Source organism: Pan paniscus, chromosome 12, assembly GCF_029289425.2.
Source record: "Pan paniscus chromosome 12, NHGRI_mPanPan1-v2.0_pri, whole genome shotgun sequence".
NCBI lineage: Eukaryota > Metazoa > Chordata > Mammalia > Primates > Hominidae > Pan > Pan paniscus.
The window spans coordinates 77,730,617-77,756,274 of NC_073261.2; the positions used below are offsets into that span (position 1 = coordinate 77,730,617).

Below are 25,658 nucleotides of genomic sequence, written 5' to 3' on the forward strand. Positions count from 1 at the left end.
ATATAGCCAAACGTCCACCACATAGATCATCAATGAACTCCTCTAGATCAAATTGTTATGAGGGGGCTTTTGCTCCCTCTCAAAAACAGTAAATGTCTCCCCAAGGATCAAACAAGGGCTTCAAGCATTGTCCTTTGAAAAGCCAGAAAAATTCTGCATGAAGAATTTAATATTCTGCCTACATTTTTTGATAAATGTCTTGGGAAACACAATAATTCAAAACCGTGGCTCTAATATATTTGAGTTTTATGTCAGCAGATGAGACTTCTTTTAGAATTATTGGCTGTGTCTTAGCACTAATGCATGCCATGTGCTGAAATAGACAGCAACGCTTTCTTTACTAAAGCAGCAAAACCATGTTTGCCAAGCATCTCAGGAGCTCCAATGGTATAGAGTACCAAATTTTACTAACCAAACTTTTCATTATTACAAAGATGTCAGTTTCCAATTTAAAAAAAAAAAAAGAACTCACAACATAAAAATTCTTTGATGGTATCAATGTACAAATAATGATTAAAATCAGATGTTGGCAGCCCTAAGAAATACTGGTATTTTTAGCCTGTTGAATGTTAAAGGAAAGTCGCTGCTGATACATCTATGAATTCCAGCCAAACGTGAAAGAAATGTCAACAATTCTAATGCAGATGATGTCATCTGACAGAGGAAATGCTTCCTTTTTTTTTATTTTCTCTGCTCTAAAACAAACCAGCTCAATAATGTCCAATATTCTCAGCTTAACCAAGGTGTCTTTGATTGTATGTGGCTTCTGTGACTGGGTAGTACAATAAGCAAGTAAATAGGATGCTTCATGATAAAGCTTTGTTCGCCAAATCCAGCTTCCAGTCTTTGCAATTTAAGCTTCCCTCCAATGAAAGAACCGTATTTTTCCAATGGCTAGTAAAAATTTGCAGAACTTCATACCCATATGTGGGGATAAATATAAAACAAGATAAGCCTAACCTACAATACACATTCTTTTCACATTTTCAACATAAACTATATCAAATTCAGTGGTCTACAATTGTAATGGCAGGGCATATTTTCTTTAATTCTTAACAGGAATTTAATTTATTACAATAGAGTAACAATGATAATTATATATTGCCTGACCATGTACAGTAGCATCCCATGCCACTCCACTCTTATTTGGAATGAAATATATCTTAATATATTTTGACAGATATAAAAAATTATTTTGTTAAATTGGCTTTCTTCTTATAATGAAGAAAAAGTCACATATCTGGTTTAAACATCTCTGATTTTGATATATTAATTTCACAATGGCATATAGAGACTCAAAAAGTATTTACTCAATTTAAATGAATTCTAAAGTCAATTATTGATAGGACATTTTATATTTTAGAGGAATATGTGTGGACTTAGAAGAAAAATGAAAACTCTTACTTAGAAGTTATATATTCTCTTATCCTCTCACTCCATTTTTCACTCATACATTGATTTTGAGCTACATCAGTGGTTCTTAGCCTTGACTATATATTACAATCACTCCAGAAGCTCTTAAATATTGATGACTAAGCCCCATTCCAGATCAATTAGATTTAAATCTCTTGGGGTAGACCTGCACTTTTTTTTAATGGCCCAATGATTTGATCATTCAGCCAGGATTCAGAACCACTGAGCCAAATAAACGTAATTCTAGATCCTATCCTTAAAAGCTTATATTCTACTACACACGAGTGTGTATATATTCTTAGATTACTGCATATACAAAGATAAATGTACCTGTCAATGCAAAGAGAACATATCAATATATCTTTGAACTACATTATGACAGACATACTTCGGGTGACAAAACAGAAGAGCTACATCCAATTTAATAATGAAGGAAAAATTAGGTGGAGAAGTATTGAAGATTTCTGGAGGAAGTAATGAATAAGCAGGAATTAACCAGAGGAAAGGATGGTGGGAAGAAACTCCAGGCATCAAATAGAGGGGATAACAAAAAGCAAAAAGAGAAGTAGGAAATAACAAGGTTAAAAACCAAGAATCACTCACGGTTTGGTGTTCCCAATAAAGTATATTCATGTGAGGAAGCAAGAGTAAATAGGAAACTTTGGCAGAGAAAGAACGCATAATACGTTTTGTATATGTATATTAAGGTGCCTGAAGTTTATTCATTATAGGTGAAGGGCAGTCAGTGATGTGTTAAGTGGAGAAAAGACACAACCAGGCTGCATTTGGGACAGATCTCTGGAAGCCACCAGGAAGAGAGTGCTAACATGCACTGAGCATTTACCACGGTGCCAGTGTGCTACTGAGCACTTTACATTAATTTTCTTAACTAATCCTACCACAATTACATGGCAGATACTATTATCTTTATTTTATAAATGAGTAACTTCTCTAAGTCATAGAATTATTAAGGAATAGAGAAGGGATTCAAAACAATTCTGATCCCTGAAGCTTAGGCCTTTGACCTCTAGGATGGATGGATTGGCAGGAGCAGAGTAAAAGGTAGAAGAGACTACACACTGATAAATTAGTTAGATAAAATTATCCCACATGAGAAACAATTAGGGCAATGGCACTAGGAGTGGAGATGAAGGAACAGATTCCAGGAATATTTACAAAATTTAAAAATTGTCAAACTCACATGATTCAGCCTTAAAAAGGAATGAAATTCTGACACATGCTACGATATCGACTAACCTTGAAAACATTATACTAAGTGAAATAAGACAGTCACAAAAGGGCAAATATTGTATGATTCCATTTTTAAATTACCTAGAAGAGTCAAATTCAGACAAAGGAAATAGAATAGAAATTACAAGGGGCAGAATCAAAAGCTATCAAGAATATATTTTGTGAAACAGAATGTTCAAACGACATAAATCCTTACCTCTTAAACCTATAGATCCATAAGCTCTCCAGTAGTTTACAACACAGGAAAAGTAAACAAGTATAGTTGATTATAACTTGCTTTAAGTTACTTACAAAAAGAAAAACTACTTGTAAAGTCTTTGAAAATTAGTTCAGCATAAACCTACCAAACTGCTTACTATCTTAAAGGTAACTTACAATAAATAAATAAGCATTTTACACATACTCTTGTACGTTTGGATTTTGTGTGTTAGATATAGACCTTTTTTAAAACTAACAAACAAGTTACATGAAAAGTTACCCAATATATTACAAGCTCACAGAGCATAATAGCACTAATCTAAAGCTTACTATGGTGGCAGAAGCTTTAAATACTTCATATATATTATCTCTGATAATTCTCAAAATTACAAGGTTGGTATTAGGGGCCAATTTAAAGACTAAAATTGAATTTCAGGGAGTAATGTTATATAGTTTGCTTGCAAGTAGTGAACCTAGAATTTGAACCTACTGTGGTTTCAAAGCTTATGTTCTCAACCACTACCCCCAATCAATCCTTGATTAATATCCCTTAACTAATCTATTTCCCCATATCAGAAAAAGTACATGATGACATACAATACATAACAGTAGAATAAGTCCTTGACTCATCACACCAAACATTTGCAAAATTCACACAGAATCCAGGTAAAAAGTGCCTCCAAAAGTAGTAGTGATGAAAACAAACATTTTACATTTGTAGTTAGTTTTACCTCAAAATCAAATGTTTCATACTTATTAGTTTAACCTACATTTATTTACTAAGTGTTATATATTATGTTAAAAAACGTAAAAAAAAACTCAATAAAACATTTTAATATGAACACTTATAGAAAAACTAAAAACAGATTTGCTCTGAGATCTTGAACAGGTTTCAATAAATATCTGAAACATTCTAGAACAGGTCAAATAGTTTCTGATTGTCATTTTCTTTGTTCATGGCCTTTCACTATGCCCTATGTCTTTCCCTAACTAGCAAAATTTAAATATCATGAAGATAAAATATTAAGGTTGTGCTTAACTATCCATTGCTACAGATTTGTACAGTGGGTCTAGATGATGGCTAAACCACTAGCTGGAGCAAAAACCTTTAAGTATTTTTCACATGTCCTAAATTGTGTAAATAGAATTAGCCACAAGATGTATTTTATATTTGTAAAAAGAATGCAATTTTTTTAATTTTTATAATCCAAAATTCTCCATGAGTCTTTCTGCCATTACTATTAATTCCTTGAAAATTAAAAATTCAGACCTATTTTCAATATCAAAAGTTAACTAGAAGCTAATTTTTAGTGGTTTCAATACCAAAAGAAATTAAGTAAAACTAGTATTTTAGTAGGCAGGGAGAAACAAAATTATTAGCAACATAATCCCTCATGTAGGGAAAAGTTTCCATATAGGAATTCAGAAAAATTAGGTAGAGCAGGAAAAAAAAAAACTTTTTGGGCTTCTTTTGTATATTACATTTGATAATTAATTATCTCAAAACATTCCATAAACTACTGGTCTGGATTTCTGGGTCTTTTAATTTTTATCTGCAGACATAAAATAAGTTGACCAATATAAGAGACTGGTAAACAGATTACCTTTTAAAACAAACGCATTTTCTCTGAAGAAGTATTATAATTCATTTATTGAAATGAAAAATTTAGAAATGCTAAGCATGAATATTTCAAGAACTGATAGTTATATTAAAAACAACAATAAAGAAAGAATCTTCTTGGTTGTACCACATGTGAATGTATGTAACACTACTGATCTGTACACTTAAAAATGGTTAAGTTGGTAAACTTTATGTTACGTGTATTTTATCACAATTAAAAATTTTTTTAAATCACTAGAAAAAAGAAATAATCTTCTAAAGGAAAAAACAAAATATATATAATTCTGATTAACATTACAGCTTGAAAATATTCAGGATATCCAGTTACTGGCCACTATCTGTACCCTGATACCAAGAAGTTGGACACAGAACTATACCTTCTCTGATACAGGTATGTTGCTGGGTTCCTCTATATTTCTTGGTTGCTTTACAGAATCACATCCATACATCCTATTTTTAAGAATATGAAGCTGAATATCAGTCACGTGCTGGTGGAGAGCCCCATGAGGGTTTGTGGAGAGGGACTCATCATGCAGATTTTGAGCCATGCTAGCTGAACCACTGAGCACTGACTCCACATTAGAATTTGTTTGAGAGACCTGTGGAGAAAATACAACACCTGGAAGACTGATATAGTGAGAACTTTCCTGATGACACAACAAAGCTTCAGGCACGATTTTATGCTCATTTCCAGGAGATACAAGTATATCACTGGTGGCATTTTCTAAGTGTTTCCTATCTACTGGCCCAGAAGGTAGAATTGCGGGTTGCTGTAGCACGGTTTCAATTCTCTGTGATTTTTCAGTAGTTGCTTGAAGAGACCATGGATTCAATTGTGGAACACTAGTTTGTATTACTGAAGGCTGGCCAAGCTGTTGAAATACTTGCTGAATTGGATGCTGAAGAATACCTGCTCTTCCAGAAGTCTCTGTCACCATAATTGGTACATTGACTTTATAAAGGTGACCTTAAAAAGGAGAAAGCAAAATTGTAAGTATAATAGAATTAAAATTTCCTTTGACAACCACCACAAAAAAAAAAATCTCATCCACAAAGGCTGGAAAAAAATACACCAATATGTTAATGGTGGTTCTCTCTAGGGGTTTTTCTTTTATTCTTCAGACATTTTTGGATTTTCTACAATCAATATATAAATTCTTATTTTTTTAATTACATATGTTTTGCTTTAATTCCAGACTTTTCCCACAATTGCTTTTATGGCACACTTTGAGATACATAAAGGCCACCAATATTTAATCCATGAACCTCTTCCATTGTTTGATAAATTAATGTTATCAACCAAAAAACTGGATTTTAACAAACATAATCATGTAAAATATACTTCATATATTTAAAATGCCATATAGCAAGACAATGCTATCCAAAAGAGAGTTTAATGATTTCAAAAGTAATCAAATTTCTTCTCCTTTCTTCCTTTAAAATAACACTATAAAAGAAAAAAATAAAAGGCCAGGCGCGGTGGCTCATGCCTGTAATCCCAGCACTTTTGGAGGCCGAGGCAGGTGGATCACGACGTCAGGAGATCAAGACCCTCCTGGCTAAAACGGTGAAACCCTGTCTCTACTAAAAATACAAAAAATTAGCTGGGCGTGGTGGCCGGCGCCTGTAGTCCCAGCTACTTGGGAGGCTGAGGCAGGAGAATGGCGTGAACCCAGGAGGCGGAGCTTGCAGTGAGCAGAGATTGCGCCACTGCACTACAGCGTGGGCGACAGAGCGAGACTCCATCTCAAAAAAAAAGGACTTATTTTTGAGTGTTGAGTTAGGTGCTTTACTTAAACTTTACAACAACCCAAAGAAGAGGTATGATCCTCTTCAAAATCAAGAGATGGTGCTCTGAAAAGCAGAGACCGGTTAACCTCCAAACTATTGGATGTTCTATCAGACCATGCAATCCCTAGTAAGAAAGGGGGCAAAGGTTGATCAACCTAATCTTTAATCCGTAATTAGAGCTAGCAGGAATGCAGGTAAGTTATTTTATTTTGTATTTGTTAAAATTTAGATAACTGACTTGAATTAGAAAAAATATATACAAAGAACCCCTATACAATGTTGGGAAAGAGAACTGGGAATCAAATATAGGACAGGCCTAGTACAGTACCTTTTGTGGTAGATTGTCTCTATAACAATCAAAACCACCATTTATCATTACTTTTAAAATCAATTTTATTAAAAGTTCTTATAACTTCTGGTATATAGTTTATTTAAAAATCATGAAGCTTAATGTCCAAAAAATAGTACCAATGCTAAAAACAAAAAGATTCTTAGAATATACTCTCACCAGATACAGTCTGTAGTGTCACACCTGCTGGTACATGAATGGGATAACCAGGAAAAGTAAAGTTTGCACTGGAGTTTGAAGTGCCCTAGATATAAGAAATTTATATTAGAAAGTTAGAAAAGGACTTTACTTGTTTCTTTTTTTCCCTGATCTCTCATAGGGAGTCAAAAAATCTGATTCTGGACAATAGTTTGACAATACTTAACATTTAACATTAGGGCTGAGTTCTTTGAATAAAATAGTTTTCAATATTGATCATCCCATTAAGGATCAAGAGGAATCCTATTCTACAGTTATTAGCAATGAAGCCAGTAAGTCCTAATGAACAGTATAAACATTAACTCAAAAAACTTGCCCAAGACATAGCTTTGCAGGGCCATTGGTTCTCAGACCTGCAAAAATTTGAAAGACTGATAACATCCAGTGTTGTTGAGAATGTGATAAAAATTGGTTCTCTCAAACTACTGTTTGTATGAATGTATATTGGTACAACCCTTTTGGAGGATAATTTTTGCAATATATATACCAAAAATGAAAATACAAATGACCTTTGACCCATGAACTCTACTTTTAGAAATTTATCCTGATTATCACAGAAACACACAGACATATATACAAGCATAATCAATAGAATACTATATTAGAAAAATGCTGGAAATAATTTAAATGTTCACCAACAAAAGTTTGTTTATTAAACTGTGTTGCATCCACGAAGGTCAATTTGTACTAACTGAAATTGAAAACAGTCCATCTATATTACTAAATTAGAAAACAGAAATTACAGAAACAGTAAAAAGAGTATCCCTACTTTTTATCCTAAAAACTAATATAGCTTTCATGAAAGAAGTCTGGGTGAATAAACATCAAAGAGTTAAAACATTTATTCTTGGAGTATAAGACTACAGAACTCTTTATTTTATTTATAAATGTTTTGCATTTTTATTTTTAAGAGACAGGGTTTCATTCTGTTGCCCAGGCTGAAGAGCAGTGGTGCAATCATAACTCACTGTAATCTCCAATTACGAGGCTCAAGTGATCCTTTTGCCTCGGCCTCTCAAGTAGCCAGGACTACAGGCACACACCACCATGCTTGGCTAATTTTTTTAAAAAAATTTTGTACAGGCCGGGCACAGTGGCTCACGCCTGTAATCCCAGCACTTTGGGAGGCCATGGTGGGTGGATCACTTGAGGTCAGGAGTTTGAGACCACCCTGGCCAACATGGTGAAACCCCATCTCAACTAAAATACAAAAAATTAGTTGGGCATGGTGGCGGGCGTCTGTAATCTCGCTACTCGGGAGGCTGAAGCAGAAGAATCACTTGAACCTCGGAGGCGGAGGTTGCAGTGAGCCGAGATCATGCCACCGCACTCCTGACTTGGGTGACAGAGTAAGACTCTGTCTCAAAAAAAAAAAAAAAAAAAATTGTATTAATATGGTCTTGCTATGGTGCCCAGTACCTCAGTCTCCCAAAGCACTGAGATTACAGGTGTGAGCCACTGTGCTCAGCCCATTTTTACTTTTTATTAATACAAGCTTATTACTTATTTAAACAGGAAAAAAAATATTTGTTTGAATTCCAAAGGCAGAGGTATTTCTTCATTGGTCTCCTATCAAAAGCAGCACCATTCTTTCCAAAAATCCTATTAAGTTGTGTGGTTTTGGCTGTTCTTAGTGAAGAAATGGAAATAACTAGCCCACTAAGCATTTGCCCTAGAAAGGCAACCTATGGGCTGAAAGAAAATTAAAAAACAGTTAGTAGATTATATACTACTCTCAGTACCAGGGAAGAAAGATAAAAGTGAAAAGCTGCTATTCTTCTCTACCCAAAAAACTACTTGGTTTTCTATGTTAACTTGTAAATGTATCTTCTGCCTTCAAGTACTAAGGGGAAAAATATAAACAAGCTGTACTTCACGAAGGTACAAAATGACAAAAATATTCCAGTTTAATTAAAGTCAAAACTATGATGTTGCTCCATTCTAGAGGGGAAAAAAAATCTGAAAAAAAAACTCAAAATTATTTATTTAGGATGTAACAAGCATATAACATTATATAGTGTATTAAAACCCCATACAACATAACTTCAGACATTTCCTAACCTTGTAGGTACAGTCTTGGAAGATGCTAACAACTTCTCTGAAAGACAGGAAAACTTGGCAAGAAAATGTCAATTCTGGAACTTCCGAGTTTTATTACATCTATGCTACAGATGCTATTCTGTCACCCCACTCTTTACCACATCTTTTTTTTTTCTTTGAGACAGAATTTTGTTCTTGTCACCCAGGCTGGAGTGCAATGGCATGATCTCGGCTCACTGCAACCTCCGCCTCCCAGGTTCAAGAGATTCTCCTGCCTCAGCCTCCTGAGTAGCTGGGATTACTAGGCGCCCACCACTACGCCCAGCTAATTTTTGTACTTTTAGTAGAGACAGGGTTTTGCCATGTTGGCCAGGCTGGTCTCAAACTCCTGATCTCAGGCAATCCACCTGCCTCAGCCTCCCAAAGTGCTGGAATTACAGGCGTGAGCCACCGCACCCGGCCACATCTTTTCACTTTCAACTGGAGGGTAAGAAATTACATCTATGTTCAGCATTTTGCCACCACTCGCTAACAGTGGGACATGTCTTTTAAAATATATTTTAAGTAAGCTACATACCAGTTCTGCTGTGGTAAAACTTGGAAGAGTTCTACCAGCAGGAATAACTAATGATGCTGCATAGAAAACAAAATAAATATACATTCATTAGAATTTACCAATTTAATAAAATCACTAAATATAGCTTATTTTTAAAAAATATTTTCTATCACTAACAGGTTAAACCATGGTGAATTCTAAACTTCCTGATTCCAAGTGAGGTAAAAAGTAATTATATTTTTTGCAACAACTTCACATAAAGACTTTACAAATAAACTCCTTTAAGTGCTGAAAGAAAATATCTCATTGTAATCAACTATACTGTACTTTGGAAATCCATAACAAAACACCTAGATTGTCCTTATTAAGTCAAGTAATATTTATTAAATATTTATTAAAGTGGCACATTTCCGTGAGACTATAATATTGAGCATAAATATGTTAACCCAACATAAACCCATTCTAAATTGTATAGGTTCAACATAAATTCCAATTCATTATTTTATGAAAAGTTATTTACAGTACTTTGGTCAAGTAAGCAAGCACACCTGAACAGTTTTAGGAACCAATGAATAAGAACATGTCTCCTCAAGTCTCTGCAATAAAACAGGTACAATTGCTAAAAATATGTAAGAAAACAAATCCCCAGAATGACAACTCGACCTACATTAGACCTACAGTCCCATATATCTTTCCTTTATTATCTACCAGTTTTCTGTGCTAACCAGCCTTTCATTTATAATACATCTCAAAGATTGACCAGCTAGTTGTAAATGTAATCTATCATTTAAAAATAAGCATAAAGAAAAAATAATAACTACAGTAGAGGGATCTTAGTTGATCAATGTAAGCATATACCTTAGATACTCAAGGTTCATTTTACCTGAACATGACTAAATATAGCTGTTAGAATGTCATTTTCCCTCATCTTTAATAAAAACACAAACTTTAGCATGTTTATATGTTAATGTAATATTTATTATGGCCTGTTTTTCACATACTGCATTAAGGAAAATTGCCCCAAAGATCTGTTCCTGACATTAGAATGGCTCCGTCACATAAAACAAACAACTCATAAAAGCAAATATTTTTTTAAACTAACCATTCCTTCCACGTTAAGACAACAGAAGAAAGGCTACAGATTGATGGTTAATGAAGCACAGAATTATTTGTATCCTCTGTTCATCTACGACCTTGCTTATTAACAGGCATTATTTTAGAAAAGCTAAATTAGAAAGAATTGAACTGGCAGGAACACAATGGTATTAGTCTTCATTAGCTGAAGTGAGCAAAGCTTAAGCTGCTGCAGCTTAAGTAATAGCCGGAGAGGAAATAAAAATCTGTTAACACATTGTCTAAAGCAATTAAATGAATTCCTTGAGAAAAAATAGCAACAATCATCCTCTTTTAGGTACCTTGCAATAAATCCTGTAAGATAATTCTCTATATTTAAATAAATCAAACAGTACAATAAGAGAGTTTTTAAAGTTTCTTTATAGATATTGGAATAAAAGCATTGAACAGTTTTATAATGAAGTTTCATGCAGCTCCTACTTAATTTTGATACTAAACTAACAAGTTATATACTTGAACATAAAAATAATAACTTATTTTTATATGCTCACAAGTTATACCTTTAAATGTGCATCAAACAAATTTTAATATTCAAGATGGTTTTAATAACAAAGTAAGTTTTAAATGAGTATGTATTTTTACTCAAACTAAAAGTGTCATAACTTTGGTCTTCATGTATATGTTCTAGAAATACTAAATTTTTTAACTTTTATTTTAAGTTCAGGGGTACATGTGAAGGTTTGTTCCACAGGTAAACTCGTGTCACAGATTTCACAGATTATTTTGTTGTACAGATTATTTCATTATCCAGGAATTAAGCCCAGTACCTAGTAGTTATCTTTTCTACTCCTCTGCCCCCGCCCACCCTCCACCCTTAAGTAGACCCAGTGTCTGTTGTTTCCTTGTGTTCATGAGTTCTCATCATCTAGCTCCCACTTAGAACATGCAGTATTTGGCTGTCTTTCCTGCATTCGTTTGTTGAAGATAATAGCCTCCAGCTCCATCCATGTTCCCACAAAAGACATGATCTCATTCTTTTTTATGGCTGCATAGTATCCATGGTGTATACGTACCACATTTCCTTTATCCAGTCTGTCACTGATGAGCATTTAGGTTGATTCCCTGTCTTTGCTATTGTGAAAAGTGCTGTAATGAACATTCGCATGCATCTTTATGGTAGAATGCTTTATATTCCTCTGAGAATATCCAGTAATGAGATTGCTGGATCAAATAGCAGTTCTGCTTTTAGCTCTTTGAGGAATTGCCATACTGTTTTACACAATGGCTGAACTAATTTGCACTCCCACCAACAGTATATCAGTATTTCCTTTTCTCTGCAACCTCACCAGTATCTGTTCGTTTTTTACTTTTTAACAACAGCCATTCAGACTGGTGTGAGATGGTATCTCCTTGTGTTTTTGATTTGCATTTCTCTAATGATCAGTAATATTGAGCTTTTTTTCATATGCTTGTTGGCTGCATGTATGTCTTCTTTTGAAAAGTGTCTGTTCATGTCCTTTATCCACATTTTAACGGGACTGTTTGTTCTTCTCTTGTAAATTTGTTTAAGTTCCTTATAGATGCTGGATATTAGACCTTTATCAGATACATAGTTTGCAAATATTTTCTTCCATTCTGTAGGCTGCTTCCTCTGTTGATAGTTTCTTTCACTGTGCAGAAACTCTTAAGTTTAATTAGATCTCACTTGTAAATTTTTGCTTTTCTTGTGATTGCTTTTGGTGTCTTTGTCATGAAATCTTTGCCTGTTCCTATGTCCAAGATGGTATTGCCTAGGTTGTTTTCTAGGATTTTTACAGTTTGGGGTTTTATATTTAAGTCTTTAATCCATCTTGAGTTGATTTTTGTATGTGGTGTAAGAAAGGGGTCCAGCTTCAGTCTTCTGCATATGGCTAGCCAGTTATCCCAGCACCATTTATTGAATTGGGAGTGCTTTCACCATTGCTTACTTTTGTTGACTTTGTCAAAGGTCAGATGGCTATAGGTGTGCAGCCTTATTTCCTGGCTGTCTATTCTGTTCCATTGGCCTATGGGTCTGTTTGTACCAGTACCATGCTGTTTTGGTTACTGTGGCCCTGTAGTATAGTTTTAAGTCAGGTAATGTGATGCCTCCAGCTTTGTCCTTTTTGTTTAGGATTGCCTTGGCTATTCAGGTTCTTTGTTAGCTCCATATGAATTTTAAAATAGTGTTTTCCAGCTCTGTGAAGAATTTCATTGGTAATTTGATAGGAATAGCATTGAATCTGCAGATTGCTTTGGGTAGTATGGCCATTTTAATAATATTGATTCTTCCTACCCATGAGCGTGGGATGTATTCCCATTTGTTTGTGTCTTCTGATTTCTTTGAGCAGTGTTTTGTAATTCTCATTGTAAAGATCTTTCACTTCCCTGGTTAGCTGTATTGCTAGGTGTTTTATTCTTTTTGTTATCCTGGTTTACCTCTCTGCTTGGCTATTGTTGGTGTATAGGAATGTTAGTGATTTTTATACATTGATTTTTGTATCCAAAACTTTGCTGAAGTTGTTTATCACCTGAAGGAGCTTTTCGGCCGAGACTATAGAGTTTTCTGCATATAGAATCATATCATCTGCAAATAGGAACAGTTTGACTTCTTCTCTTCTATTTGGATGTCCTTTATTTCTTTGTCTTGCCTGACTGCTATAGCTAGGACTTCCAAAACTATGTTGAATAGGAGTGATGAGAGAGGGCATGCTTGTCTTGTGCTGTTTTCAAGGGGAATGCATTCAGCTTTTCCCCATTCAGTATAATGTTGGCTGTAGGTTTGTCATAGATGGCTTGTATTATTTTGAGGTATATTCCTTCAATACCTAGTTTCTTGAGAGTTTTTAACATGAAAGGCTGTTGAATTTTATCTAAAGCCTTTTCTGCATCTATTGAGATAAGCATTTGGTTTCTGTCTAGTTTTGTTTATGTGATGAATCACATTTATTGATTTGAGTATAATGAGCCAACTTTGCATTGCAGTGATAAAGCCCACTTGATCATGGTGGATTAGCTTTTTGATGTGCTGCTAAATTCGGTTTACAAGTATTTTGTTAAGGATTTTTGCAGTGATGTTCAACAGGAATATTGGCCTGAAGGTTTCTTTGTTGTGTCTCTCCCAGGCTTTGGTATCGGGATGATGCTGGCCTCACAGAATTAGCTGGGGAGGAGTCCTTCCTCCTCAATTTTTTGAAATCGTTTCAGTAAGAATAGTAGCAGCTCTTCTTTGTACATCAGGTAGAACTCAGCTGTTTATCCATCAGGTCCTGGGCTTTTTTTGGTTGGTAGGCTATTTATTACTGATTCAATTTTGGAGTTCCTTATTGGTCTGTTCAGGGAATCAATTTCTTCCTGGTTAAGTCTTGGGAGGGTGTATGTGTTCAGGAATTTATTCATCTCATCTAGGCTTTCTAGTTTGTGTGCATAGAGGTGTTGTTCACAATAGTTTCTGATGGTTATTTTTATTTCTGTGAGGTCAGTGGTAACACTCCCTTCATTTCTAGTTGTGTTTATTTGGATCTTCTCTCTTTATTAGTCTAGCCAGCAGCTAGACTGATGGTTTCTGATGGTTATTTTTATTTCTGTGGGGTCAGTGGTAACATTCCCTTCATTTCTAATTGTGTTTATTTGGATCTTCTCTCTTTAGCAGTCTAGCCAGCAGCCTATCTATCTTATTAATTTTTTCAAAAACCAACTCCTGGATTCATTAATCTTTTGAATGGTTTTTTGTGCCCTGATTTCCTTCAGTTCAGCTCTAATTTTGTTCATTTCTTGTCTTCTGCTAGCTTTGGGGCTGAAGTGTTCTTGCTTCTCTGATTCTTTCAATTGTGATGTTACGTTCTTAATTTGAGATCTCTCTAACTTTTTGATGTGGGCATTTAGAGCTATGAATTTCCCTCTTAACACTGCCTTAGCTGTGTCCCAGAGATTCTGGTATATTGTATCTTTGTTCTCATTAGAAATAGTAAATTTAACAATAAATTTTAACATAGCAAGAATTCAATTCCACAAACATAATTTTAAGAATGTTATAATACACTAACATGGCATAACAATATCCACATTCATAAGTGTATTGTTTCTTATTCACCATCAAAAATTCTTTCATACATTGCGGCAGTTATAGTTTTATGATTCTTGGATCTTCTTTGAACCAATCCAAATTTTAATAATAAAATTACATGATTCAGGAAATATAGAAACAGGTGAATTTCTTCTTTGTGAATACGCATTAGCATAAAAGATGTCTCCTGATGACCAAACAATATTCTAACTCTCAAATCACCTAAAGAACCAACCACATTGCTGAAATTTTCAACACATCTAAGTTCAAGAACAATCGGACATACAGTTTACACCTATACTTTAGGAGTTTTAATGCTCAAATATGAAAGCCACCACAAACCTCTCAGTGTCCCTGTTCCTCCCTTCCCTTCCTTCCATCATGACTGATAGTATCATTTTAAAAAGATCATGTGACATGAAGACCAAATACAGAAGCTGACTTGAAGTCCCCTAGAAATAAGGTAATCATAGGGTGACTACACATCCCAGTTTGCCCAGGACAGTCCCAGTTTACACCTGTTATTCTGAGGTAATTATTAATAGAATCCCATTTGTCTCTCTCTCAAAACTAGATTATAAATTACATATAGTCACCCTACATGCAGAACAACAGTTCTCGGAGTGTAATATACAAACCACTGAGGCTACCTAAGACCATTTTCAGGGTGTTTATAAGGTCAAAACTATTTTCATGATACCAAGACAAAGTATGCCTTTTTCTCATTTAGTATTTTTATTTGGTTTTGTTGACATTTGAACTGATGATGCAAAAGCAATAACAAGTAAAACTGTAGACATCTTAGCATGAATTAAGTTAGTAGCACCAAACCTTGCAAGTGGTCACTTTATTCTCAATTGCTACTCACAGTTAAAAAAACACAACAGACAAAAACAGCAGGAACAACCACAAAGATATTTCACTTAAGGTAAGAAAGTCCTTTGCATAATCTAAGAATTATTATACTAAATTTCAACTAGCAAGTATACTTCCTTTTAATATTTTATGAGATGAAATAGAAGGATAAAGCATTTCTGCAGCATGCAAAAGTACAAGGAAAAGCATTTGTGTTATTGTTTAAGCTGGGAGTTAATATAGTCTTTTTTTCCTAAGGTGGCAGATTAAAGCCTGTTAGCAGGCCTCCACCATTTGGAAATAACAAAATAGTAAATAAAGATCAATGGTTTGAGCTTTAATTCAAGAAGGAAAATGAGAATCTAATGGAATCATGCAGGATACTCCAAATCCCAGAGACGAGAATCCTGCCAAACAGCCACTGTGATGGCATTTGGCTGATAAAAGTAAGTGAAGCCCCAGTACATGAGAGAAAGACAGCCTCCCTCAGTGACTCACCTTTCCACAGGAGATCAGAGCAACTCAGGCTGAGGGAGAACTTTTTTTTTCTCCCAATCCCTGAAGCTAACCTGGGGAAAGGGTTGGAGACGCTGTGAGGGAAAAACACTAGGAGAAGCTGCAGACACTTTCCCAGACATAGGACCAAGCACAGGATGCCATTTTTAATCTGGTTGCATACAAAGTCAGCCATTCTAGGTAACCCAGCTGCATGGCCATACAAGCATTTTACTCTTGGGCCACAGACTGAAGCACCTGCTCTGGAGCAGGGTAGTAGCCTCCACAGCCTCCACCACTTCTGAGGTGGATAGCACCTCAGAAGTAGGTATTGGAATTATACTCTTCCCTATTGCAAGCCTGGAGTGGGAGGAGTGCTGCTACAGTTGCAGTCTCTCCTGGGCAATGAGACTTGCAGCCAGGGCCAGCTTGGCAATCTGAAACTGATCTGCATGTGCCATCCCTTGGTGCCCCTGCTGTTCCCCTGGGATTGAGGTGAAGTGGGGTCCCCTCTGCTCCACCCCCCAAGCAGAAATCCAGGCATTCAGGGCACCTGCTTGCGTGAACCAGCAGCCTGAGCCACTCATCTTTCATGGACAGAGAACATGCTGCAGAAGGGTCATCTCCACTCCATGCCCAGGCAGATGTCTAGACCTTTGGAGTACCCACTCACCTTGATTAACAGCCTGATCCACTCCACCCTTCCTGTGCAGAAATCCTGGTGCAAGGGGGCCCTCTCTGCTACACACCTAGGCAGATCTCCAGGTATTCATAGCACCTGCTTGCCTGGTCCAGTAGCCTGAGTCATCCCACCCCTCCTATGCAGAGATCTTGATGCAGGAAGGCCCTCTCCACTCCATGCCCAGGCAGATCTCCAGATATCTGGAGCAGTCACTACCCTGGATTAGAATTTTAGGCTGCCCCTCATCACTGTGCAGAGAACTTGGGGCCAAGGAGGTTTCCCAGTTTCATGCCTAGATATACCTCTGGGCACCTGGTGGCTGCCCACTGGATTCTCCCTCAGCTTCAGTGCTTGTACCTGCCACTGGGGGACCTGTAGATGGATGTGCCCAATCTGGCCCCACTCTTCATGGCCCCTGCCCTCCCAGACTGTCAAAGGTCAATGCTAAAGAAAAAATCTTAGAGGCAGCTAGAGAAAAAGGTCAGATCATGTACAAAAGGAAACCCTTTAGGCTAAAAGCAGACATCTCAGCAGAAACCTTACAAGCCAGGAGAGACTAGGGGCCTATTTTCAGTATTCTTAATGAAAAGAAATTCCAACCAAGAATTTCATACCCTGCCAAGTTAAGTTTCATAAGCACAGGAGAAATAAAGGTTTTTTCAGACATGCAAGCATTAAAGGAGTTAGTTACCACTAGACCACCATTACAAGAGCTCCTTAAGGGAGTTCTAATCACAGAAACAAAAGACTGATGCCAGCTACCATGAAAACACACTTAAGCCCACAGACCCTATAAAGTAACCACACAACAGAAACTACAAAGCAACCAGCTAACAATTTCATGATAGGATCAAAACCTCACATATCAGCCAGAGACACAGTGGCTCATGCCTGTAATCCCAACACTTTGGGAGGCCGAGGCAGGCAGATCACTTGAGGTAAGGAGTTTGAGATCAGCCTGGTAACATGGTGAAATCCCGTCTCTACTAAAAATACAAAAATTAGCCAGGTGTGGTGATGCTCGCCTGCCATCCCAGCTACTCAGGAAGCTGAGGCAGGAGAACCTCTTGAACCCGGAGACGAAGGTTACAGTGAGCTGAGATTGTGCCACTGCGCTCCAGCCTGAGTGACAGAGCAAGACTCCTTCTCAATAAAAACAAAACCTCACATATCAATATTAACCTTGAATGTAAATGGTCTAAACACTCCACTAAAAAGGCATAAAGGGGCAAGTTAGATAAAAAACAAGATGCACATAAAACACCCATAGGCTCAAAATAAAGGGCTGAAGAGTGATCCACCAAGCAAATAGAAAACAAAAAAAGAGCAGAGGTCACTATTATTATATAAGACAAAACAGACTTTAAACCAACAATAAAAAAAGACAAAGAAGGCCATTATATAATGATAAGCATTCAATTCCACAAGAAGTCTTAACTATCCTAAATATACACTCACCCAAAATTGGAGCACCCAGAATTACAAACAAGTACTTCTAGACCTACAAAACTCTTATACAGCCACACGATAATGGTGGGGGACTTCCCCCTATTGAAACCCTACTGAAAACATTAGATCATCGAGGCAGAAAACTAACAAAGAAATTATGAATTTAAACTTGACCAATTGGACCTCATGGACATCTACAGAATACTCCACCCATTGGCCATAGAACAATACTCTTCTCATCTGCACATGGAACATACTCCACAATTGACCGTATGCTCAGCCATAAAGCAAATCTCAACAAGTTCAAAAAAATTATCATACCAACCGTACTCATAGACCACAGAGGAATAAAAACAGAAATCTCCTTTTCCACTCACTCCTCCCACCCACCAAGCACTGCTCCAGCTGCATCATGTTCACTCTAATCTCTGGAATCCTGCTAAGCCAGCACCACCGCATCTCCGTTCAGCTGCCATCAAGATTTATCTACCCGGACCTTATCAGCCATAATGAGCTGTTCTCCAACATTTACAATATCTGGAAGATTGCAGACTGGCTGTGCCTGGAAGTGGGACGGGGGTGGTGGGGAGGAAGATGGTCAGTAGGACAGAGGGTAACATTGACAGAAATGCCTCCGCAGAAGGCCCTGAGGGTGAGGGTACCGAAAGCACATTAATCACTTATGTTGATACTGTCATGAACCATCACTTGCAGGAAACAAACTTCACAAAAGAAGCCTACAAGAAGTACATCAAAGATTACATAAAATCAATCAAAGGCCAACTTGAAGAACAGAGACCTAAACAGTAAAACCTTTTATGACAGAAGCTGTAGAACAAACCAAGCACATCTTACTAATTTCAACAACTACCAGTTTTTTACCAGTAAAAACATGAATCCAGATGGCATAGTTGCTCTACCATGAGGATGGTGTGACCCTGTATATGATTTTCTTTAAAGATGGTTTAGAAATGGAAAAATGTTAACCAATTGGCAATTACTTTGGCTCTATCACCTGTCATCACAACTGCTTGCTGCCTATCACCCACATGACACAATGACTTAAGATAAATTGGACTGATGTCAACTTGAGCTCTTCATTTATTTTGACCATTATATCTTTGGAGTGGAAGCATTGTTTTTAAGAAAAACATGTCAGCCGGCGTGGTGGCTCACGCCTGTAATCCCAGCACTTTGGGAGGCCAAGGCTGGTGGATCACAAGGTTGGGAGTTGGAGACTAACCTGGCCAATATGGTGAAACACCATCTCTACTAAAAATACAAAAATTAGCTGGGCATGGTGGTGCATGCCTGTAATCCCAGCTACTCAGGAGGCTGAGGCAGGAGAATCGCTTGAACCAGGGAGTCAGAGGTTGCAGTGAACCGATATCACGCCACTGCACTCCAGCCTAGTGACAGAGTAAGACTCCTTCAAAAAAAAAAAACAAAAAACTTGTCAAGTAGGTTGTCTAAAAATAAAATGCACTTAAACTCATTTGAAAGAATCCTTTTTAGTTTAATATATGTTTATGCTAAATCCATCCTATAGTATTCCTGGAGAGGTTAGAGCCTGGTTGTAAGCCACTACTAGGATGAATAAGACTATCATTAGATACCTTCTATAGAGGGAATTACTTCTGGGACTGGAATATAAAAAAGAATCAAGTTTTAATTCTCAGTTGAGTAAAGGAAGAGACCACGCTCACAGCAGTACCAACATCTGAAGTAGAGCCTTATACATTTTTATCACCTACAACAGAAGTAGTTAACTCTGGAAGACATTGCCAAGAGAATAAAAAGACTAATACAGTTGGAAGCAAAAAACAACAACAACAAAAACAAAAACAAATCTATACCAAGATTTTTCCAAATCACACAATTACATGGAAATTTTAAAACTTGCTCCTGAATGACTTTTGGGTAAACAACAAAGTTAAGGCAGAAATCAAAAAATTATTTGAAATAAATGAAAACACTGACACAACATACCAAAAATCTCTGAGATGAAGCAAAAGCAGTGTTAAGAGGAAACTGTATAGTACTAAATGCCTACCACAAAAAGTTGGAAAGATCTCGAATTAACAATCTAACATCAAACCTAGAGGAACTAGAAAAACAAGAACTAACCCTAGAGCCAGATGAAAAGAAATAACTACAATCGGAGTGAAACACAACAAAATTGAGACCCAAAAATCCATACAAAGAATCAATGATTTTCTGACACTGATCATTAAGGGGGAAAAAAAGAATCAATGAAACCAAACACCGGTTCTCTGAAAGGATAAACAATATTGATAGAACACTAACTAGATTAACAAAGAAAAAAAGGGAAGATTCCAATAAGCACAGTCAGAAATGACAAAGATGACATTACAACCAATCACAGAAATACAAAAGATCCTCAGACACTATTAGAATACCTCTACATACACAAACTAGAAAATCTAGAGGAAATAGATAAATTCCTAGAAACATAAAATCTCCCAAGATTGAATCAGGAAGAAATTAAAACTCTGAACAGACCAATATCGAGTTCCAAAATTGAATTAGTAATAAAAAACCTACCACCCAAAAAAAGCCCCAGACCAGATAGACTCACAGCTGAATTCTACCAGATGTTCAAAGTAGTGCTGATACTATTCCAAATATGCTGAAAACTATTCCAAAATGTTGAGGAGAAGAGACTCCTCTCTAACTCATTCTATGAAGCCAGCCTTTATACCAAAACCTGAAAAAGACATGATAAAAGAAGAAAAGTATAGGCCAACATCCCTGATGAACACAGAGCAAAAATCCTTAACAAAATACTAGCAAACTGAACCCAGCAGCACATCAAAAGTTAACTCACCACAACTAAATAAGCTTCATTCCTGGGATGTAAAGTTGGTTCAACATATGCAAATCAATAAATATGATTTATTGACAAATACAATAAACAGAATTAAAAGCAAAAACCTATGATCATCTCAATATACATGGAAAAAGCTTTTGGTAAAATCCAACATGACTTCATGATAAAAGAAAAACCCTCAAGAAACTAGGCATTGAGGGAACATACCTCAAAATAATAAGAGCCATCTATGACAAACTCACAGCCAACACCATGCTAAACGGGCAAAAATTGGAAGAATTCTCCCTGAGAACCAGAAAAGACAAGGATGCCCAATCTCACCACTCCTATTCAATATAATACTGGAGGTATAGAACAATCACTCAAGAGAAAAAGTAAAAGGCATCCAAATAGGAAAAGAAGTCAAACTATCTCTCTTCACTGACAATATGGTCTTATACCTAGAAAATCCTAAGGACTTCACCAAAAGACTCTTAGAACTAATACATGTCTTCAGTTAAGTTTCAGGATACAAAACCAATGTATAAAATTAGTAGCATTTCTTTACACCAACAACGTTCAAGCTGAAAGCCAAGTCAAGAACACAATCCCATTTGCAATAGCCACACACAAAAATAAAATACCTAGGAACACATGTACTCAAGGAAGGGAAAGATCTCTACAAGGAGAACTACAAAACACTGCTGAAAGAAATCATAGATGACACAAACAAATGGAGAAACACTCCAAGCTCATGGAATACAAGAATCAATAACATTAAAATGGCCATACATCCTAAAGCAATCTACAGATTCAATGCTATTCCTATCAAACCACCAATGTCATTTTTCACAGAGCTAGAAAAAAACTGTTCTAAAATTCATATGGAACCAACAAGGAGCCTGAACAGCCAAAACAATCATAAGCAAAAAAGAACACAACTGGAGGCATCATATTACGGAACTTCAACCCATACTATAAGTCTATAGTAACCAAACAGCATAGCAACAGTACAAAAACATAAACATAGAACAATGAAACAGAATAGAGAACTCAGAAATAAAGCCACACACCTACAGCCATCTGATCTTTGACAAAGTAGACAAAAATAAGCAACGGGGAAAGGACTCCCTATTCAATAAATGGTGATGGGGTAACTGGTAGCCATATGCAGAAGAATGAACTAGACTCCTACCTTTTGCCACATACAAAAATTAACTCAAGATATAACTGGGCAGCTTAAATTCAAAATACATTTTAAAACTTTTTTTTTCCTTTCCCTTTGGATTCAAGACCTAACCTTGAAGCAAACTTCAGAAGCCTTTTCCCTTAGCCTGAAAATAGACTTCATGTCCTTCCCTTTCTCACCGCATATACTCCCTTCACATCTATCTAACTGTATGCTAGTATCTAATTATGTGCCTAGTTAGAAGTTCTAGGGGCTAATCTTGAGACAAACAGACCAAGCCTGGGGACCCAGCTGCAAAACTGCAGTGATAAATGCAAGGCAGCTAGTCTACAACCTTGCCATTGTTGAGATGACTCCAGCCCATGCTCCAGGTGGACTGGAACCCAAGAAAGCCAACAGAACAAGACACACAGACGTTGTACTCAGTACAATTCTTGCATGCCTTCCATATCAAGTTTTACCTTTTTAAACCCTTGCCTTCCCTCATCAAAATTCAAAATGATTGCTTTGGACAGGAATCAAGCCACTTCCTCCTTGCCAGCTTTGGAAATAAAGTCACTTTTTTTTTTTTTTGAGACGGTGTCTCGCTCTGTTGCCCAGGCTAGAGTGCGGTGACATGATCTTGGCTCACTGCAACCTCTGCCTCCTAGGTTCAAGCAATTCTCCTGCCTCAGCCTCCTGAGCAGCTGGGATTACAGGCACGCACCACCAAGCCTGGCTAATTTTTGTATTTTTAGTAAAGACAGGTTTCACCATGTTGGTCAGGCTGGTCTCAAACTCCTGACCTCATGATCCGCCCACCTCGGCCTCCCAAAGTGCTGGGATTACAGGCATGAGCCACCGCACCTGGCTGCAAAGTCACTTTCTTTCTACCACACCTCCCTCTTGTTAACTGGACTCTGCAAGTAGTGAGTGACTGAACTTGCATTCAGTTACAAAGATGGGTTAAAGTTCTAAATGTAAGACCTCAAACTATAAGAATCCTAGAAGAAAACCTAAGAAACACCATTCTAGAAATCGGCCTTGGAAAATAATTTATAACTAAATTCTCAAAAGCAATTGCAACAAAAACAAAATTGACAAGTGAGACCTAATTAAACTATAGAGCTTCTGCACAGCAAAAGAAGCTACCAACAGAGTGAACAGACAACCTACAGGATGGCAGAAAATATTCACGAACTATTCATCTGACAAAGTTGTAATATCCAGAATCTATAAGGAACTTAAAACAATTCACAAAAAATCAAATAACCCCATTAAAAAGTGGGCAAAAGACATGTACAGACGCTTCTCAAAAGATATAGAAGTGGCCAATATATGAAAAAATGCTCCACATCACTAATCACCAGAGAAATACAAATCAAAACACAAGAATATACCACCTCACGCCAGTCACAATGGCTATTACTAAAAAGTCAAAAAGCAACCAATGCTGGCAAGGCTGCAGAGAAAAAAGAACACTTGTACACTGTTGGTGGGAATGTAAATTAGTTCAGCCACTGTGGACAACAGTTTGGAGATTTCTCTAAGAACTTAAAATAGAACTACCATTTGACCCAGCAATCCCATTACTGGCTATATATCCAAAAGAAAGAAATCTTTCTACCAAAATGACACATGCACTCCCATGTTCATCACAGTACTATTCACAACAGCAATGACATGCAACCAATCCAGGTGCCCATCCATAGTGGATTGGATAAAGAAAATGTGGTATATATACACCATGGAACACTATGCACTCATAAAAAACAAAGAAATCATGTCCTTTGCAGCAACACGAATGCTGCTGGAGGCTGGTATCCTAAGTGAATTAATGCAGGAACAGAAAAACAAATACCACATATTCTTACTTTCAAATAGAAGCTAAACATTGAGTACCCATGGACATAAAGATGCCAACAAGAGAAAAGGGGTACTACTAGAGGGATGAGGGTGAGAGGAAGGCAAGGGTTGAAAAACTAACTACTGGATACTATGCTCAGTACCTGGGGGTACTATGCATTTGTACCCCAAACCTCAGAATCATGCAATATACTCATGTAACAAACCTGCCTGTGTACCCCTGAATCTAGAATAAAAGTTGAAGAGAAAAAAAAACATGGCCTCTTTTTTCAAGAAACACCATTTTTACTTGAAAGAATATCTGACAGCAACTATAGTTATTCAAACTGGGTATCTGGCAGACATTTTTTTAAACATAAACTAAGCATGCCCATCACTTTAAGAAAAACTAACAGCATGTATTTGCCAATGATAAAACTCAAGTTTTCAAGCAAAAATTTAATTTTGGAAAATTCATATCAACCACAATGGATGAGAGGCCTAGTTATATCAATGAATATGATTTTTTTAAACTTGTATAATGAACAACGTTTCAACTGTATGACAGGAAACCAATTTTTCCAAACAACCAATGTATGCTGTAACATTACACGTGTTAAAAAGCCATTCAAAGTGCAAGGTATACCAATAAACCCTAATGAAATATTCCAAAAAGTTCCTTGTGGTTCCAGATTCCATCATGCAGCTAACCTCTCAGAAACTACCATTTGTTGAGTTTTAGTGTAGTTATCAATTATCTGAAAATACTATTAAAATGCTTCCCTTTTTTCCAACTATGTATCTGTGGAAGGCTAGATTTTCTTCCTATACTTTCACAAAAACAACATATCACAACAGATTGAATTTAGGAACAGATATAAGAAATATAGAGATCGAGGTAGTAATTAAAAACCTCCCAACATAGAAAAGCCCAGAACCAGATGGCTTCATGGCTGAATTCTACCAAATATTTAAAGAGGATGAACTCAGTAAAGTTTCAGGATACAAAATCAACAAAAAAAATCAGTGGCATTTGTGTACACAAATAACTACCTATCCAAAAAATCATAAAAACAATCTCATTTACAATAGCATCTTAAAAAATAAAATTCTTAAGAATATATTTAACCAAGAAGGTGAAAGATATGCACACTCTAGGAGGCCAAGGTGGGTGGATTGCTTGAACTCAGGAGTTTGAGACCAGCCTGGGCAGTATGGAGAAACCCTGCCCCTACAAAAAATACAAAAATTAGTCAGATGTTGTGGCACATGCCTGTAGTCCCAGCTACTTGGGAGTCTGAGGTGGGAGAATGGCTTGAGCCCAGGGGGTGGAGGCTGCAGTGAGCCAAGGTTGTGCCACTGCACTCCAGCCTGGATGACAGAGCCAGACCCTGTCTCAAAAAAAAAGATATGTACACTGAAAACTATAAAACATTGATATAAGAAACTGAAGGACACAAATAAATGGGAAAATACCCATGTTCATGGACTGGAATAACTGATATCATTAAAATGTCCATACTACCCAAAGCAAAATATGGATTCAACAAAATCTCTTATCAAAATTCCAATGACTTTCTTTATAGAAATACAAAAAAAAATCTAAAATTCATATGGAACAACAGAACACATTAAATACCAAAGCAATTCAGAGGGGGAAAAAAAAAAAGCAGAGGTGGAGGTATCACATTTTCTTGTTTAAAACTATATTACAAACCTGTAGTAATCAAAACAGTATGGCACTGACAAAAACAGACAC

The 25,658-nt window shown here is 36.6% G+C and overlaps 1 protein-coding gene and 1 pseudogene across 2 annotated transcripts in view; one reads left to right on the top strand and one right to left on the bottom strand.

Moving 5' to 3' along the window:
• The window catches only part of GTF2A1L (general transcription factor IIA subunit 1 like), a 121,115-nt gene that overhangs the window by 86,964 nt on the left and 8,493 nt on the right, over positions 1-25,658 (bottom strand). For both annotated transcript variants that reach the window (XM_055107996.2, XM_008976265.4), the window contains exons 4-6: positions 9,439-9,494; positions 6,783-6,867; positions 4,861-5,450 (exon numbers count right to left, since the gene is read on the bottom strand). In XM_055107996.2, the coding sequence (XP_054963971.1) occupies positions 4,861-5,450; positions 6,783-6,867; positions 9,439-9,494 (731 nt within the window). The remainder of the gene's footprint in view (positions 1-4,860; positions 5,451-6,782; positions 6,868-9,438; positions 9,495-25,658) is intronic.
• On the top strand, positions 18,469-21,852 carry LOC129397208 (translationally-controlled tumor protein-like; annotated as a pseudogene).